The sequence below is a fragment of the Harpia harpyja genome, chromosome 19 (genome assembly GCF_026419915.1).
Source record: "Harpia harpyja isolate bHarHar1 chromosome 19, bHarHar1 primary haplotype, whole genome shotgun sequence".
NCBI classification, from domain to species: Eukaryota; Metazoa; Chordata; class Aves; order Accipitriformes; family Accipitridae; genus Harpia; species Harpia harpyja.
The window spans coordinates 5,056,860-5,074,884 of record NC_068958.1 but is presented as its reverse complement, the minus strand read 5'-3'; the positions used below and the strand labels follow the sequence as shown (position 1 = coordinate 5,074,884).

Below are 18,025 nucleotides of genomic sequence, written 5' to 3'. Positions count from 1 at the left end.
ACACACATGCATGAGTGGGAGCTCCAGATGGAGCAGCTGAAGCACGCTGAGGAGGGACTTTGCATCTCTCCACCCGCTTCCTCCCAGACCCTGCTGCCAGCTGGACTCTCGCTTGCTGTCACTTGTTGCCAACTCGCCCTCCTACCCGTGGCAGAGCACCACCAAGAGTTAACTCCCAGCCATTGGAGACACTTCAGACACAGCTCCCTTCTCTGCCTCAGAGCAGATGACAGACACAAAAACAAATTCAGCTCCAGCCTTGCCTGCCTGCACTCAGGCACTCTGCATCCTGCCCTCAGCCAGCCCCAAGACTGCTTGTCCGCCATCTGCTCCCTTCTCCAGCCCAAACAGCCAGTAAGGGAGAGAGGGGACGAGACTGCAGCTCTGGGAGCTTGGTTCAGGATGGAAGCCACCTTCTGACCCAGCTCACATGCAGCTTTCGGTTTTAAAGGCTGAAATTCACCCTTGCACATGAACCTTTGCTTTCACATGTCATGACACCCTGAACAACACACCTGCAGCAATTAAATCAGAGATTTAAAAAAAATCTTGTTTGCTCAGCTTATTTACTTTGCAGCACTCAGTTTTCCCAGTTGTTTGTGTGGGTCTTTCCCTTAGCAACCAGGGAGAGAAACATTTATGAGGCATGAAAAATGTAGCTGTACAGCCATAAGAACTGGCAGGGTGCGGCTGCGGGTGCAGCTGGAAATTCCTCTTAACTGGTAGTCACAAATGACGGGACTTCAATGAATTGCACCCCTTAAATAGCAAAGTGGTTCATCCTCTTCAAGCAGGACATGTAGGCGGAATCAGGACTTCTAACCTGTGCTCACCATGATAACATCCACCACGCAGGATCCTAAGGCTTGTAACAAACACCTCTACATGCCTCAGTTTACCCATATATAAAACGGGGGCAACTATAAAAAGTGATGGGAAGGCTAAAGTTGAGACCTTAGTACAAAGCACTCCATAGGAATGCAACATGGAAGGGAGACTGAGCTCTGGACACCTTTTTCTAGACAGCTTTATACCTAATAATTTTCTGGATCTCCCAGCAAGATTATTCTCCCCAGTCCACAGCCATGGTGGCAGAGTACTCTTATTCTTGACCCTTGGCAGGGTCAGGATCCAAACCCTGGTATTTTGGTTGCCAATCCCCTTTTCCAAAGGGACATGCCACATCCAGCATGCACGCATACTGGCACTGGTTCCTGCCTCGCACACTTACCCCCAACAGACCTAATTTAGCTCTTGTTTATAGGGCTGGCTCAAGCCAAATGAGGCCCAGACCAAATGGACCCACTGGGTGCAGGAGGCGGCTCTGGTATGCACATTTTCCAGTCCAAAAATGGATCCCAGCCCACTTTTCCACCACAGCATCAGCCCTTCCCTTTATTCATTCTTGGGCTCCCAGGAGCCATCACTGCCCACTTACCTTCCCACCACCACCACCAGGGCAGCAGCACAGACCCCCCTTCCCTTCCCAGGGTTGGGGTCGGGAGGGGAACATGGGAAGCAGAATAGAAAGTATAAAGTCAGGGGAGCATCAGGACCAGAGCGCCACATTCTGATGAGACCCCCAAATTTCATGCGTTTGCTTCATCCTCCCCTGCCCCAAAAACACTTGTGGGTTTCTGAGTGTAGAGCTTTTGTCCACCTCAGCTCAATTTAGCTTCATTTAACCTCATAAACACACCAGGCAGAGATAAGGGACCTCCTGGTGCCCCTTGGCCTAAGCGCTGCCTGGAGAGCTGCAGCCCTGGCCTGCTGGCACAGCATGCAGCAGCTTTGCAGCCTGCCAGCAGCCACACAGCTCCGTAACGGCTGCAGCGTCGCACCGGCAGCTAGACCCTGTCCCAAACTGTCTTCCTTTCGTTCCCAATCCTTCATCCCCACTTCTACTAGCCGCACTTATCCATTACACAAAAAAAAAACCCAAACAAAAAAAGAGATTCCCCCCCCCCCCCCCCCCGCAAAGGCTGCTGCTTCTCCTCTGCCAAAGCTCACGCAGCAGACCAGAGGTCTGGACTGCTAGCACGTAGTGTCCTCCCTACACCAACAGGCAGCAAGGGACAGGCACTTGCAGGTACAGACCCCAAGGAAATCACCGACAGAGCCCACCCGCTCCTTGGCACCGCACATGCATTAGTCACCCGTCGCGGACACGCGTGGGCCGCCGTCAACCCCCTCTAGCCGGGGTGCCGAAGGGGACCGAGCCCGGCCGCCCCCGCAGCAGCGCACCGGAGCTCGGGGGTACCGCGAAAGTGCTCCGGAGAGACAAAGCCGATGGGTGAAAAGCACAACTCACCTGAGTGTCGATCATCATCGTGCCCCGCGCATAGCCTCCGCCGGCCGCCCAGGGACAGCCGCTGACCCCCGCACCGGGGTTCCGCGGGGCCGGGCTCACCGCCCCTCCGCGCTGCCCGGCGGCCGGGGCCGGACCGCGCCGGCCATGGGGCCCCGGGGAACCGGAGCCGGAGCCGCCGCCGCCGCCAGCGCGGAGCGCGGCCGGGAGAGCCGAGCGCGGGGCGGCACCGAGCGGGGCGGGGGCGGGCGCGCCGCTACCGGGAGGGCGGGGGCCGCGCCCGGCCTCTCCCGGCCTGGCCCCCCGCATCCCCGGGCGAGAGCCTGCAGGTGGGTGCACGTCTGCAGCGGGGGACCCAGGGGCAGCCGCACCGCTGGGTACACGCGTGCCCCCGTGGCACCCTCTGCCTGGGCACCTCTTCTTAGGTGCCCCCCCCCCCCCCTCCCCGCCGCCCGCAGGAGGTGGGTGCTGTGGGTGCAGGACCCGTGGGAAAGCACCTTGCAGGCCTCGCCAGGGAGCGAGCGGCGGTTCGGAGGGGTTTGGCACCGCGCCGCTGTGCAGGCTATAAATAGGAGAAGAGCCTCGGGGCAGAGGAAGGGTCCTTTGCTGGGCGAGATCCCCCCCCCCCCCCCCCACTGCGCGCACGGCTGCCGAGTTCTCCCCAGTAAGACACCTCTAACGAGGCGAGCCCGGCAGCCTGCCGCAGCGGGACTGTGCACAAACATCCCCCCCCGGCTGCCTCATCTCTGCTCAACCCAATCAGCCGAAACGGGGCGGGGGGCACGGAGGGACCCCGGGAAAAAGCTGCTGGAGATTTTGGGTGCGCGGTCGGTGTGCTGGAGCGTGAGCTGGTGAGACAGCGGGGGCTGAGTGAGCGGGGTTGCCCTGGAAACAGGCTGCGTGTGAACGGCTCCAGTACCCATAGTTTATGAGGCCGATGACATGTGCCATTGCAGAGTGATGTCAGGAGAAGCAGGAGCTGAGAGGAGGCTGCGTCACTCTGCACGGCCCAGTGCACCCGGCCGGTGCAATGCTCCTGGTTTGGGGGTGCAAAGTCGGCCACCGCACTCCTGGGGACCAGCACGCACACCCGGCACCCACACGAGTGCCACCGCGTCCAACAGCCTCCCTGCCCCAGGAGCCACCGAGCGGGAAGGACCAACTTTACCAGGGGCGCAGTGGGAATTGGTGACAAGGCACAGCCCATCTCATCGGACCATCCCGCTCCTCCGACGCTCCAGGCCGGCAGAACCAGCAGCTCTGGGTGGGGAGCGTAGCCAGGAAAGGAAAAGGTGCTGCCAGGCCAATCGCTCTGGCACTAGATGCTGCTACAGAGCAACATCATTCTAATTATAGTAACGGTGTCATTGCTGAACAGTGAGAAAAATACGTACTTCAAAAGGTCTATAACTGTAATTGGATGCTGGCAAAACTCACTACAAAAAAAAACCCAGAATGAAGCACTTTTAAAAAGTAATTTGTACTCATCTGACTTGCTTTAAATTAGCTAAAGGTTCAGCGGGGGGGGTAGGGGGGATGAGGTGGGCATACAAGCAGCAGAGATTTCTAGTTAAAAGAGCCTTTCTATTCATATGGCTTTATACTAGTTTTACATAAAACAACGACATTTGGTGGATCTATGTTTAATCTAAATATAGCCCAAGAAAAGTCAAGTCAGTACAGCACTACTCTTACACTTCGATAAAGGAGGGAGTCGGGTGGGTAGGCAGACATTTAAAAGTCACTCCTTCGATGCATTTTGCTAGCGATGCTTTCCTAATTTATTTGGTTGTGTGGACCTATGTGTGGATCAGAACTGCAGGATTGGGGATTTAGTGTGAGTAAAGTGCAACCCACTCCTGTAAATTCCTTCTCCAGTTCCTGCTGTCCCTGCAAGGGCCCATCACTGTCATTGTCACTCCACCTGGAGAGCAGCTGTTGCCCTCTGCGTGTTTCACCCCTGGGCATCCCACGGAGACTTGCTGGGGCAGTGAGGTGAAGCAGAGCAGGGGGGATTCAAGTGAGAAAATAGTAACCCTGCTGCTTAGTGCTGCCCTTTCAGATTAGAGCAAATCCCCACTGAGAAAGAAACTCATTCTGTGTATCTCACATTCACTAGTGAGCAACCAAGACTAGGCCCCATGCGGACACAGAACAAGAGACAGTCTCTTCCTTGTAAAGCCCCAGGCAAAACAGGTAAGACAGAGGGTAGGAGAGTAAAACCAGCCATTCTGGCAGGGAGCTCGCAGCCTTCCAGCTCCTTTCCACCACCATGCTGCTTTAGCTGCATTAAGCCAGCCCAATGCACATGGGTATTCCCCAAACTGGTTTTGTGCAGGGAATGTATAACCGATGTTTTTATCCTTCCTCATTCATGTCTGCTCAAAGACCATCTCATTTCATGCCCCCCAGCCACAGATCTCACACAGAGAAGGTTTGACTAGGCCAGTCCTTTCGTAACTATAGCTGCGTATTAAAGTGGTTCAAAATGACATTTCTGGTCAATAATGTCAGGCAACACCACCTGTGGGAGGGTTACAGGAAATCCGAATAGGAGTGAAAAAGGGTGCTAGTCTGGCTTAGTGGAAATGATTCTTGTCCTATCAGTGGGGAGAACAAGAGGATCACAGTCTGGCCCCACCCAGGATCATATTCAGTGCTGGAAGTTTCTGTTTCTTGCTCCCCAGAGAAATTTTCCCTTTGGGGATGAATGCACCATGCAAGTCACCAGGCGGAACAAGGAAAGAAAAAGCCTGTCAGATGGATTCTTAAATTAGACGGACAATGAATGATGAGTCTGTTCCAGCTGAGCAGAAAGGGATGGATGGAACAAGGGGCCCTTGGGAAGGCAATAAGCTACTGATCTGAGGCTTGGTTAAGGACAAGCAGGGCTTGAGTCAGAAATACCTTGAAAGCATGATCAGATTCTCAGGCAGTGTAAATCGGCTGATGATTTATTTACATGCGGTGATTCACTTTTCATGTAGTACTGTGTGCATGTTTCCAAGTCCAAATTCCCTTGGCACATGGACATGTGAGACTGCATTGTCCCCTGTGGCGAGCGGAGCAAGACCTCACATGCAAGAGTGCCACTCTGCTGCCTTGCTACCGTGTGCCTCAGTTTCCCCACTGAGCAATGGATGTTGGTGGGGAATTCTGATCAGAAAGTAGGTCCTTGTGAAACTCCCACGCTGCCCACAAGCCTCAGGCTGCACAATCTAAATGAGAGAAGGAAAGCTTGCTGCTGGTGTTGGGGGAAGGGGATTAATCAGCAGGAGATGACAACTGAAGTCCAGGCTTTCATTAATTAGAGGAGGGCATGAGCTGATTCAGGGACCATCTCCCACACTGCACTGGGGAGCGTGTTTCTGCAGTCACATTCTTCTGCTCACTGGAGACACGGGGAGTTTCTAAGTACTGCTTCAAATCACAGCCCTGTCGAGCAGAACTGTGTCACATAACATGTGACACAAGACATTCCCCTGGGGAGAAGCTGCAGGCCTGCCAGGAAGATAAACATGTTTGGCACTGCACAAATCAGGCCATTACCGTGTCAATCACAGGGTCCTGGATTCGGCCAAAAGGTGGCTAGGAAGCGGAGCCGGAGACCAAGCCTTTCACAAAAGTTTTTCAGAACAGGTACCCCAGAAACATAGGCCACCCTCTATCACGCATCATTTGTGCTGGAGAACTTCTTCTCGTGGTGGATTTAGTATAGGCTATGAATATCTGCACAGGAGTTCAAGTAATTTAGTATGGCAGAATGAAGCCCAATGGCTGCAAATACAGGCTGCAAAAACAGACCAATTTAGAGCAGAATTAAGGCATAAGGGGAATTAGCCATTGGCACAGCTGATCTATAGATTTGTGGCTGCTCTATCACTTCATGTTTTTATTGGATCTGAATGCTTTTCTGAGAGATCTAGCACAGACCAGCTACGTATTGTGAGCTTGATACTGACATTGGGAGATAAAATTACCTGGCTTGTCCTGTGCAGATCAGACTAGACAGTTCCTTTTGGCTCGTAAAAAAATCCATATGCATATATATAGCAACTGGCATAATGAGACCTTAGTTCCAGTCATGGCCTTCAGACACAACTGTTTTACAAATAAGAAATATACAGTTTTAATCCTGGAATCCTGGTGGGAATATATCTTTTTGGAAATATTTGGATAAGGATCTTTCTTCACCCTTTTGGCTTAGATGAGGTGCGTGGTTACCAAACATAGACATCTTCACAGGAGATTCAGTTTTGGTTTAGTTACGTAGAGGGGTGTCTTCCTCCAGCACCACAGCACTAAGAACAGTCTGGTGAAAATACAATAAGGTAAACCCTTTGCTGGATAAAGCATGAATCAACAGACCCAACTGCACTAAGGGTTTTGGGCTGGAGGTATTTTGTGTACCTTATCTATATTATGGGTACCATGAAAGATTTTCTAATTAGTCTTCTGGAAGATGAAATGCCTACAATGACACTGGCAAGTGCCATTTTCAGCTGGCTCACACAGGACTGAAAGGGCTCGTTAAGTCATTTGCAATCAGTGGTGGGGCCCTAAAGCTTCAAATACTTGATACACTGCCATACAGCAATTTTTCATGTGAAAAGAAGCAAGAACAGTCAGGCACCTCTTCCCCATTTTCCCTCTCTGCTAAATGAGCCTTTTTTCTTTTCTTTTTTTTTTTTTTAAACTGTTCCCTTAGAAACAGTCAGCTTAGCCCTTTCACCCCTGCTTCTCCTCTCCGTGCCGTACAGCACTGCCATTCTCTGCTGCTCCCTGTGGTCCCTCTCCCTGCTCACATTAAATGAGCATGGCATGGATTTGCACAGCCCTTTTGTAGCATGCCTTGGGAGGTAACGGAGAAGATGTTTATGGCAGATGTGCTGCGGCAAGGGATGTGGCTGACGAACTTCCATGCTTTGACCTCAGTTGACAATTATGCTGTCATCGTTGGCAAGCTGTGGCTGTTCCCCTGTGTTTGGACCCCCCCACACCTCTTCACCCAAGCGAGCTGTCAGGCTTTAAAGGCTGCAAAACGCCTGGTTCAGCTTCTCATCACATTTGTGCAAAGAAAATGTTAACCCCAGCCTACTTCCAGCTCTAGACTGAACTCACAGTTTCACTAGAGCATTTCATTATAAAATGAAATCACCCTGTTTGCTGGAAATACATCAGCTCTTACTGCCAGTTCCAGCAGCTTCTAGCCAATTTATTTCACAGAGCTTAGAAAAGTTGGAAAGGACTGAAGCAATGGATAGGAACATGAACCTCTCAATACCAGATTTTCTGTGTTGGAAAAGATTACATGATCTACAGAGACATGGGAACCAGGGAAAAGGTTCAGAGCACATCTGTGATTGAAATAAACCCAAACAAGTTCAGTCTGGGTCTGAGCTGTGCCAGTTCTGTCTAAACTTGGGTCTCCGAAACACAGATTGGAACGTGGAAGATAACTGCTATATGAATTCACACTATTTGTCCTGTCAGACCAGGGTTCTTACTGGCAATGGCTGGCACCAGCTCTCCGCTGAGAAGGTCCAAGAAATCCTGTTGCACACTAATCAGGGATAACTTGCTCTGAGCGCAAGTTTCCTCCTGATCCTGAAAAAGGGTGTGAGTTTAAATCACAATGCATGAAAATTAATTGCCCTGCAAAGCTGGATTTTTAAGTGAAAAGGTCTTTACTAAAACTCTAGGTCATCTTCTCCACAGAAATGTCAAATACCATTTTGATCTTGCTAAGTTTCTGCTGGGCCTCAGGAAAACACTCAGGTAAAGGCATCTGCAGCCTTGCTATAAGGACAGCTTTGCATTTGGTAACTGGCCTTTTGGATGCCTTTTTGTGTGCTGCAGCCTCAACCAGGATGCTTGTATTTACAAAGATTAGGAACCTAGAAACCTTTTCATTCTCACCTCCACTTTGGCTGCTGCTTCTGAAATGCATTAAGACTCCTGTTCTCCAGAGAAATTATCCACATGTTCCTTTCTCAGTTTGTTCACACTGGGAACAAAAATTCATGGTGGGGCATGTTCTGTGGGAGCTAATATTCAGTGGGTTTGATTGCGTGGAGGACACCTCTGCAGGGATCAGATGGTCAACCTCTTATCTCATTGTAGTTCTTATCCACTGTGGAAAAACGTATGAGGTGAATTTCAGGGGGCTTTGGCTTCCTGTCATCCCATAAATACTCTGGAGAAAGCACTTTGGAGGGTTTGTGGGAGAGGAAGTGCCTGTTGAGATGACTTTCTTCCTGCCAGGCTGCCATGATTCCATTGGCTTTGTCCGTCAGGATGGTCATGTGGCAAGTCTTGGTGAACTCATAGACTTTCTTGACCAGCCCTCCAAACACGGCTCCTCCATAGTAGAAGTCCCCTTCTCCATCAGGGATGTAGGCTGCTGAAGAGCTCCTCCTCTCATAAGGGAACTGGCTTCGAGGGACATTGAAATAGCCGGGGTGTATGGCTGCTACTGTATCACCCAGGGTCTCGGGCCCCCAGGCATTGTAGAACACCATGTCAATGTCCAGGCAGAAGAGGTAGTCCACCTCCTGATGACTTGTCTCTGCTATGTGCTTGTTTATGGCCTCCATCCTGCGCATGGAGATCTCTTGCCAGCTGGAGTATTTCTTGATAGGGACAATGACAAACCTTCGTCCAGGTTGCAGCTGGACATCGGGAATTGTCTCAGGGTTGTCCGTGAAGATATAATAGTTCACCCGATAGCCTTTCATGAAATGTTTCTCTGCCGACTCCAAGAAGCTGCCCACAAACCTTGTGTATCTGTGCAGACACAACACGTGAATAGCACAGCAGAGACAAGGGGATGCATGGTGGATTATGAAGGATACTTTAATGAATGGAAGAAGACAAGGGATGAAGAGTGTTGACTAGCTATTGCTGCAAGGATCCATACACTATACATGCAATAGGTAAAGTACAGTGGAGGACAAGGAACAAGTGGATTATCCCTACTTTGACCAACCAACCACCTATCTACAGCTCTAATACCCAAGGCACATGCTAGTTCTTCAAAAATACTGACCAGGCTTCCAGGTACCTTGGGTGCTGAGTCCGTTATCTTGTAGGCTTGTATGATTATAGACACAATACCTGGGCATGAAAGTTTACTACAGATTGGGACAGATTTCAGCTCTGGGCATGAAAGTTTACTACAGATTGGGACAGATTTCAGCTCTGCTGAGGACAAGAAAAGCCAAAATGATCTTTTGACAGAGGAAGTACATCAATCCAAGAACTGTGCCCACTGAGTGGTTCACTTACTTTCCAATGGCAAAGGCTGTCACCCCTATGGTGAGGTTCAGTGGCCTGTAGGCACTGTCTAGGATCTCAGAATTGAAGGTTCCTTCCCAGATGATGGGGGCCAGCCATGGTGTGACTGTCAGCACATCCTGACGCCTGAAGGAAACGAAAGGGAATGTTAATGAAATGTAACTGTTCCTTTGGTTTAAAGGCCAGTAAATTGGAAAGAAACATTCAAAAGACAGTTAGAAGAAGAGTGTGTGTATCAGCATTAACTCATTATGGATATTATTATCTTCAGATTTTTTTTCCCTGCCCTCTTATTTAAGATTACTGAGCATGGACATTTCAGTTCCTGGGATGAAATTAAGCACTGTTTAACAAACTGGCAAAAACCCCAGGATCTACTAAAATCTCATTTAAGATCATAGGACTTTTCTGCTAAGGAGAGTTTAATGACCACTGAACTCACAGAATAAGAAGCTACGCATATTTGCTATCAGTCTGATGCAGATTGCTACATACAAACTAAAACACAAGTAATAATATGAAAATTACTATAAAAATATATCCCATTGCTGTGTTATTAAAACACAGCTTGCGGCATGACAGTTTGTTTTTCCAGTATTTATATATAGCTTTAACACATTCAGATATAATTCAAAATTCTGTATGTGAGCCAACATTCAAATGTGTAACAAAGTTATAGAAAATCCTTAATCTCCTGTGTGGGTAGTGGAAATATTGAATATATATGCAGCAGAGTCTGATTATGCCCTATTACAGCTACACAACGCTATTTCAACTTTCTTTGTTTTCAGGGTTTCATTCTTACCTTTTTGATTTTAAAACAAGATGTCATTTATAATGTGTAGTTTACCCTAGCCCACTCACATTCGCCCCAGCCCATGATCTATAGCACTCTGCTAATTAAATTTGTCATGCACAGCACAGGGCCACACTTGGAGGCTGAAGCAGTCTCCCATCTGACACGCTCCCAAGGCAATAGTAGCACAAGAACCAAACCAAGGGATCTGTGGGGAGCAGTTTGATGGCTGAGGCAGCAGTACACTTTCAACCCAGATCTAATACTTTCAGTCTGAGTGGATAAGAGAATAACAATTTCACTCCCTCCTATAGTAATGTGTATGATTAAAAGATGAAATTATACAGGAAGAAGTATTTGATTTGTAGAAAATGTACTAACTGAGCTGTTCTCCTTCTGGGTTAATTATTCTTTTTTAGATGAGGAGAGAGAGAGAGAAGGAAATCTGCAAGTTTGCTTCTTTAAGAAGAGCTTTTTTTCATTTCATTTTAAAGGTCTGCACTGGGTTTCCCCATGACTCATTTCCATGGTATGCATCCCCTCAGTATGTGCTAGTGAACTCCCTTCAGAAGACACTGAGCGATAAAAGCTACAAGATTCTCTCCTCATTTAGTCCAGTATATACCAGCTGATTTCGCACATTAATTTATTCAAATATGGAAGGGAGAAATATTCAGGCCTAGCACGGCCTGTTGAAATAGTGTGGGGGGGGGAATATATGTATGTACCAATGGGGTGTGTATATTAACGTGCAAAAGAATGGTGGCTGTTGAAGGTGAACTGCTAGAGATAAGAGTCAGGTCATTAGAGCTGGACCAAAGGAGACTGCTAACAAACATGAGCTGACAAGGAGCATTTGCCTAAGTCACTTCTTAGCTGCTGCTGCTGCCTGAAACCTTCCATGTCTGTTTAAACTCACTGGTTCGACAGCTTCTCATAGAGACTTGTCTATGTGAGTGCCTGCAATCTGTTCCAGTGTAAGATCCAGCAGGTTAGCTGAAACCATTGCTGAAGGTCATACAAGGCACCTACTTGATTTTGCCCTGAAATGGATTTAAAGCTCTCTCACAGCTGGTTACAGCTACAACACAGTTTCAGAAAGTACTTCTCACTGTCTTCCAGCTATTACATATCTCCCACCTCAAAAAGAGCTCCTGGCAGCAACCATGTAGACGGACTGTGTGTGTGTGTGCTAATGTATTAATTGGGAATTTACAGTAGGTATGTTAACAAGAATATAGTGGCTAAACTCAATCTTAGAGCAGCATAGACAGCTGTAGACATACCCATATAGTTAGCTTTCTCATGGAACAAGGTACTGTTCAGTGTGTACCAGGACTCTGAGACTGTGAGGGCCACAGAGCACCCAAACCAAAGTCAGCAAAAACAAAGGACAAAGTTCGAAGAAAGAAACTTACTGTGGAGCCAGCACTCTTGGCTGCTGATAAAATGATCTGTAAAAAAGGGAAGAAATATCCACTGAATAATACATGAATATGCCCGGAAGAGAGGAACAGCAGTTTAAAGGTCAGAAATAAAAAGCCAGTACTTACTGGGGGAAAAGCTGGATTAGCTTCTCTTCTGTATATTGGAGTTTCATGGAGCTGCATGATGGGGAGAGAATAGAAAGGGATTGTAATGCTTTTCTTAAAATATGAACCAGGTTCAGCTTCAGGACCTGCTGCTGTACTGACAGCCGTCCCAGTCCTCACTCCAGTTCCTGTGCATGCTGCTCTGCCTGGTACAGAGAGTTAGACATTGCCTGTATACACGTTCAGGGGCTGTCAGACAAGTAACAGTTTTGAAACAGAGCACACAAAAGAACAAGGACAGAGAGATGCTGGCAGTTCTCCGAGTCTGTGGGTAAATCAGAGTTTAGGGGTTAAAATCCAGGGAAGCATATGCCTGTTGGGGACTGCCAGTACTGGTCACGTATGTGCTCCATTCCCTGCATAACTGTTCCTGTTCACCTGGAGGGCTGAGCTACCTGAAATATATCACACTTTAAATAGCACAGAGAAATAAGCATCTTACTAGACACGACGTTTTTTAAAGGCTTGAAGTAATCAGAAATGCCTCTATAAGAGATCATCTTTTCTGTTTGCATTGTTTTGTTTTGTTTTGTTTTTACAAGATCAGTAGGTCACAACAAAACATTGGAAAAGCCGTGGCTTGTCTTGTTACAGCTATGGTCCAATATGGCAGTGAATTCACTTAGGCCATGTACCCTGCTCCTCCACAGTGTAAGTTCTCTTTTATGCAGCTTTGAGACAGCTTTTGGGACCCATGCTAAGTTAGTTAACTGTACATTAGTTTGCATCACACAATGAAGCCGACCCCTTAAACTGTAAGGTTTCTGGAGAAGCAGCTACCCTTTTATTTGCTCAGAGCAGGCTTCTGGTCCACAACTCAAGTGCTGCCATAACACAAATACATTCATAAAGTGAGTGGAAAGCACAGATCATAGAGTGAAGAAGAGGAACACAATTAGGAGACTGGGGAGTTATTCCTAACTCTGCCAGAACTCCTTATGTGATTGTTCATTTCACCTCTCTGACTTACATTTCTCCATGTAGTGAGCTGGGATACTTAATCAACAACTCAAAGCACAGTGAGATCCTGCATGTACATGCGCATGTGTGTGATTACACCCTGATAATAAAGCCAATGTCAACCTGTTAGTCATGGTCTCTCTGTGACCCACAACAAACAAGGCCTCACTCATGCTGTACAAATACAGAGCTGTCCTGAAGGGCAAGCAGACTAAAGCAGAAAAGGTTGCCTTATTACCATTTTGTTTTAAGAGAGTGGCTAATTATAGATTCATAAAATAAAGAACAAGTGACTACTTGTTAGTATCTACTTATACCGTCAGTGAAGTACAGCTCCTGTAACAATCATCTGTGTTATTGATTACATACAAAAAGGGATACTTACAAGATTTTGGGGCAAGGAAGGTAATATGGGAGGTAGTGCACTTTTCTATTTCCAACTGTAATCCTGTGATAGCAAAGAAACCTTTTAAGACAGGTAATGTTAAAAGATACCTTCCTAGGATTTTCCAAGATCTTCTGAGAATCTGGCACAGATTTTGAGAAGTAACTCTAGCTAACTGCATGTCTACTTTACTAATTAGTGTACAATCCAGGGTATTCATGTTTCAACGTAGTATACTGCTGATAAGGCATAAATGGGAATCTCAGAACAAAACGAGTCCAGAAGCATCCAGCTTGTAACATCAGGTCTAAGTATTATTATTTACACCAAGTGGTGTGCAAAATATAGGCCTACGCATTTTTGAAAAGCATACATAAATGGAGACACATAAGGCAATGCCCAAAATGCATAAATATGTAATATACACTGATGTGTTATACTGACATTTCCTGGGACTTTAAATGCTGCATGTGCGTCCTTTAATTTTTTTTTCTCCCTTCAGTTTTGATCACAATCTATATATATTTTTATATACAGCACTTAATTACTGGTGAAATGCAGCTACCCACAATGTGAAATAGCAGCAAATGGCAACATCAGAAGTACAGTATAATTAATAATAATTTAATAATTAATAATCAAATAGTTAATAGAAATGCCTGATCTCAGATTCCTTTCAAACAATGTTTGAGTTTGCTCAAGAGGATCTGTAAGGCATACTCAGTAGTCAGTATACTCAAAGCTACAAACATTCTCAATGTTTGAAAGCTACAATGTTTGATAGCTACAAAGCTATTCTTAGTTATATTGGAGTGAGTTTGGACTGTTTGAAGAGACAGATAATCATCTCTTTGAAGGCCTGAACTGAAATGTAACTGGAATATTCTGAACTTGAACTTTTTTTTGTGAGTCAGATACGGTGTTAGGAGCCTAATTTAGACACAGTTGGTCTTTTTTTCTCTCTCCCTTCAGAGGCTTCTCCCTCTACTAGTGCTACTTTATCTGTTATACCAATTACTGTTCTTTCTTAAAGCTCTAACAGGGACTTTCCATAAAATGCACCACCTATATTTTTCTGCTACTATGCTTTTTACCACAGTATAGATATAGACAGGATCTTTTAAATATGACTAAGCTTGCCAGCAAATGCTTACCAGATAAATGCAGTAACAACAAACAGACAGACAAGAGATCCCACCACTTTCCTGGAAATCATGCCTTCTAGAGTAGAGGAAGGAAGGGCAACTTCTTACTCTGGACAGCTTTCAAATTGCAAAAAACAAAAAAGCAAGGGAAATTGGCTATAAATATCTCATTATGAGAGAAATGGATTATTTAATCATAAAAGCATGAGGCTCTCCAAACAGTTTAATTTTAATTCAGTCTTTCTGAAATCAGGAGCAGGGAAGGAATCAGACTAAGAGCCAGGCCACTTAGTCACTGAGGCAGTTCCTGTAAACCATTTGAGAAATCTCTCCATTTCAGTGAGATCTAATCACAGTTATAAGTGTGCAAGGAACCTTTCGGATTTGATTCTAGTTTCTGTAGATTCCATTTATTCATCTAAAGCCCACACCCTTTGCAATTTAGTAAACTTATCAAAATCAATCATATCAGGTGATACGTAGAGCTAATACAGTTATCACTTCAGCTGATAAAACTCCATCTTTCACAGAAGAGTAACTGCCAGAGACAGGTCCCTCCAAAGATGCATGTAGGAAAAAGGTAAACTGAAGTCCAATACAAGCAAAGAAACATTAGACAACAATAATTCATACTGGGTAACAATATTTCTCTGCAAGTCAAAGAAACTACTCCCTTTCCAACAGCCACAGAAATCAACTTCCCCTAGGTCAGCTGTCTTACCTTAAAAGCTCAAATTAATCCCTTTTCTGTTCACAGGGAAGTAAAGGTTCCCACAGTGTGAACCACGGGACCTGTGACAAACACACAAAGCCTTTGCATGTGGCCTCCAAAGGGGCTTGTTACAAGCACATTAATTATTATAGGCTACATTCATTATTACCTTTAGTGAATACAGAACTACGGTACTGCAGATAAGTCTCTTGTGTGTGCAAGCTCACTTCCGCCTCCTCGGCATCTTCTGCGTCCACACAAAGTGCTCTCCTGCAAAGCAAGCTTTCCAGGCTGCTGCTGTAGGGACTGTAATGCAGTCTCGAGCTAGAGGAAAGTGCGTTCTAACATGTGACTTGAGCCTGGGGAAAAAAAAAAAAAAAAAAAAAATAGGCTGTTTGTCAAACTCCTATTTATAGACAGTCAGTAGCATTGATGTTAGGGGGAGGAACCACTACAGGGCAATTCCTTTTGGGAAGGCTGAAGTAAGCATCACAGAAATCTTTTCTGTCCTGGCCCTTGGTAAGGCATACAACAGTGCCAATGGATCTGAAAAGACAGCGGCAATTTTCCCACTTTAATTTCTTTGGTTATAAAAAGACAGGTAGCAAAAAGTTCTTTAATTTGCTTTATTATGACACACAGAAATCCTCTCTGGTGCTTCTTCCTCACTCTCCTGTCAACCAATCTAATCAGCTTTCACCAAGAAGCATCACAAAATCCCACGTTAAAAAAAAACAACCTAAAAATATATGTATCTCTCAAGACCTTCCAACATTTAAAGCCTTCATGGATTCATGCTGAGCAGTTCTGGATTCTTGCCTAAAAATGCTGCAGATCCACAAATGTAGAAGGATTTGCAACCAGCCTTTCCCCTCTAGCAGTTACTCTATGCTTTGACTAGTTTTATCTAATTCCTGTGCTAATTCTGCAATGAGAGCTGCTAGACTGATGCCACGATTTTTCAGTGCCACGTATCTGAGCTTGTGCTTGATGCCTCCAGCACATGCACAATGGACAAGTGTGTAAAGGGGAGTTCAAACAGTTGCTTTTCAATCATTCTTTGAGAGCTGGCTAGACATAGGGTGGGTAGGCAACCTATGCCAGTGCTTTACTGCCCTTCTCATCAGAAGGCTTCCTAATTTCCAACCGGGATTTCGCTTGCTGCAGTTTAGGTCTGTGCCTTTTTATGGCAGTGACCATGCACCTGGAGACTCCCTTTACATACCTGAAGGCTGTGACGTTTCCTTCCATCTTCTATTCTGTGACCTCAACCGCCACAACTCCTTCAATCTTTCTTTGTAGACTGTTAACTTCAAGACCCATGGTTATTTCTGTCAATTCTGTTTGAATTCTCTCTAATCAGTCTATTCTCACGCAATCTGGTGCCAAAACCCAACTACTTCTGCTGAGCCCTCACCAGTATTGAGTAAAGCAGGATTACCCCACAAAACTGAAATGCTGTGACAGTTCATACATTCCAATATGACACTTGCCTACTTTGCAAGAACACAGCACTGGTGATGACATTCAGCCTGTGGCCAAATGTAATCGACACGTTTTCTACGGAACCTCTCCTAGCCAGGTCTATGACACATAAAGCCTTGTACTTGACTTTATGGAATTATACTCCATTTTCAGGCTCTTTGTTTTTCTAAAACATCAAGCCTTCATTGAATTCTTTTTCCCGTGGTGCTTGCAGCCCCACCCAGCTTGATACCACTTTCCAATTTCATAAACATCCTCTCAAAATTTTCCCCCAAAGCATAAATGAAAACATATGACAGTACCACTTTGCAGATAGTCTCCTGGGGATTCTTCTGCACCTGACCATCCTCATGCACTTATCGCCCTGGCATACAGAGACTGATAGCATAGAAATTGGGTGATGGGGAAGGACAGAGGATAATAAATGGATAGAAGAAAGGAGAATAAAAGTTATCCTCAATTTGAATAGTAAAATTAACACAGAATAAAAAATGACATTGGCGTTCTGGTTATTTTAGTGCAGTTTCAGCTATTGTAATAGGCAGAGTGTACTTCCATGTGTCTTTACAGAGTAAACATGTAATCCCTCAGGAAAAGTAATACACATATTTTGAAATATTGCATCATTAGGAGCACAGCTGATGAATTCTCCCTTTGCTTCAGTTTCTGTGTTACAAATCTGCAAGAACACTGGAGCCAGATGAGTTCAGAACATCTCCTTGCATCTAAAACCATCTCATTGACATTTATGATATTTGTCCTCATCTGATTTACAACTGTAAGGTTCACAATGAATGCAAACAAAAATGAAATAGATGTGGTTGCAGTTAATGACAGAATCTCCTAACAAACACAAAAAACAGCTAAAGCATTTTTAGTAGTTACTCCTTAAAATTGTTCAGAGAGTTTTTTAAAAGCGATATGGTTGAAAGTAGCTATATTACTCCTAAATGAACTTGCTTGACCTGCCAGAACAAAGCAGTACATTATTTTCCAGCCCTGCCTTGGAAAGCATTCTGGATTGCAGATAAATACCTCACTTGTAGACCATTCCATGGAAAACATTCTTTCCAGACCAATTATTTCAGATTTCTAAACCTGTATTTCAGATTTCTAAACCTGAAGTCGTGAGCTGTGAGTACAGTGTTGTTCAGAATGTGAAGAAAGAGAGGATATCCATGGGAAGGGCTTCATCTGTGCCAAAGAAAAAGTTTCCTTGCTGGACTCCATTATTAAACCAGGCTGCGTTTGAGTATTATAAACTCAGACTGTGCCATGACACAGACATAGTCAATCATGCCTGAGTCTTGAACATGAACTTCAGTACAAATCCACTGCTTGGGCTT

At 45.7% G+C, this 18,025-nt stretch overlaps 2 protein-coding genes across 6 annotated transcripts in view; both read right to left on the bottom strand.

Annotated features, from left to right (window-relative positions):
- Positions 1–2,510, bottom strand: part of RALGDS (ral guanine nucleotide dissociation stimulator) — a 63,250-nt gene extending 60,740 nt beyond the window's left edge. The window contains exon 1 of the mRNA XM_052815947.1: positions 2,312–2,510. Within this exon, the coding sequence (XP_052671907.1) occupies positions 2,312–2,329 (18 nt within the window). The 5' untranslated portion in view covers positions 2,330–2,510. The remainder of the gene's footprint in view (positions 1–2,311) is intronic.
- Positions 2,511–5,246: 2,736 nt separating this feature from the next.
- Positions 5,247–18,022, bottom strand: GBGT1 (globoside alpha-1,3-N-acetylgalactosaminyltransferase 1 (FORS blood group)). Of its 5 annotated transcripts, XM_052815211.1 has the most exons (9): positions 16,982–18,022; positions 15,364–15,553; positions 15,204–15,274; positions 14,492–14,599; positions 13,338–13,400; positions 11,954–12,004; positions 11,819–11,854; positions 9,596–9,730; positions 5,247–9,094 (listed from the first exon to the last, which is right to left on the bottom strand). In XM_052815211.1, exons 4-9 carry the CDS (start codon positions 14,551–14,553, stop codon positions 8,410–8,412), a joined length of 1,032 nt encoding a protein of 343 aa, XP_052671171.1. In that variant the 5' UTR covers positions 14,554–14,599; positions 15,204–15,274; positions 15,364–15,553; positions 16,982–18,022; the 3' UTR covers positions 5,247–8,409. The 5 variants fall into 5 exon arrangements, with proteins under 5 accessions (XP_052671171.1, XP_052671170.1, XP_052671172.1 ...); XM_052815210.1 differs by lacking the exon at positions 15,204–15,274; XM_052815212.1 differs by lacking the exons at positions 13,338–13,400; positions 14,492–14,599; positions 15,204–15,274.
- Between the last annotated feature and the right edge of the window lie 3 nt (positions 18,023–18,025).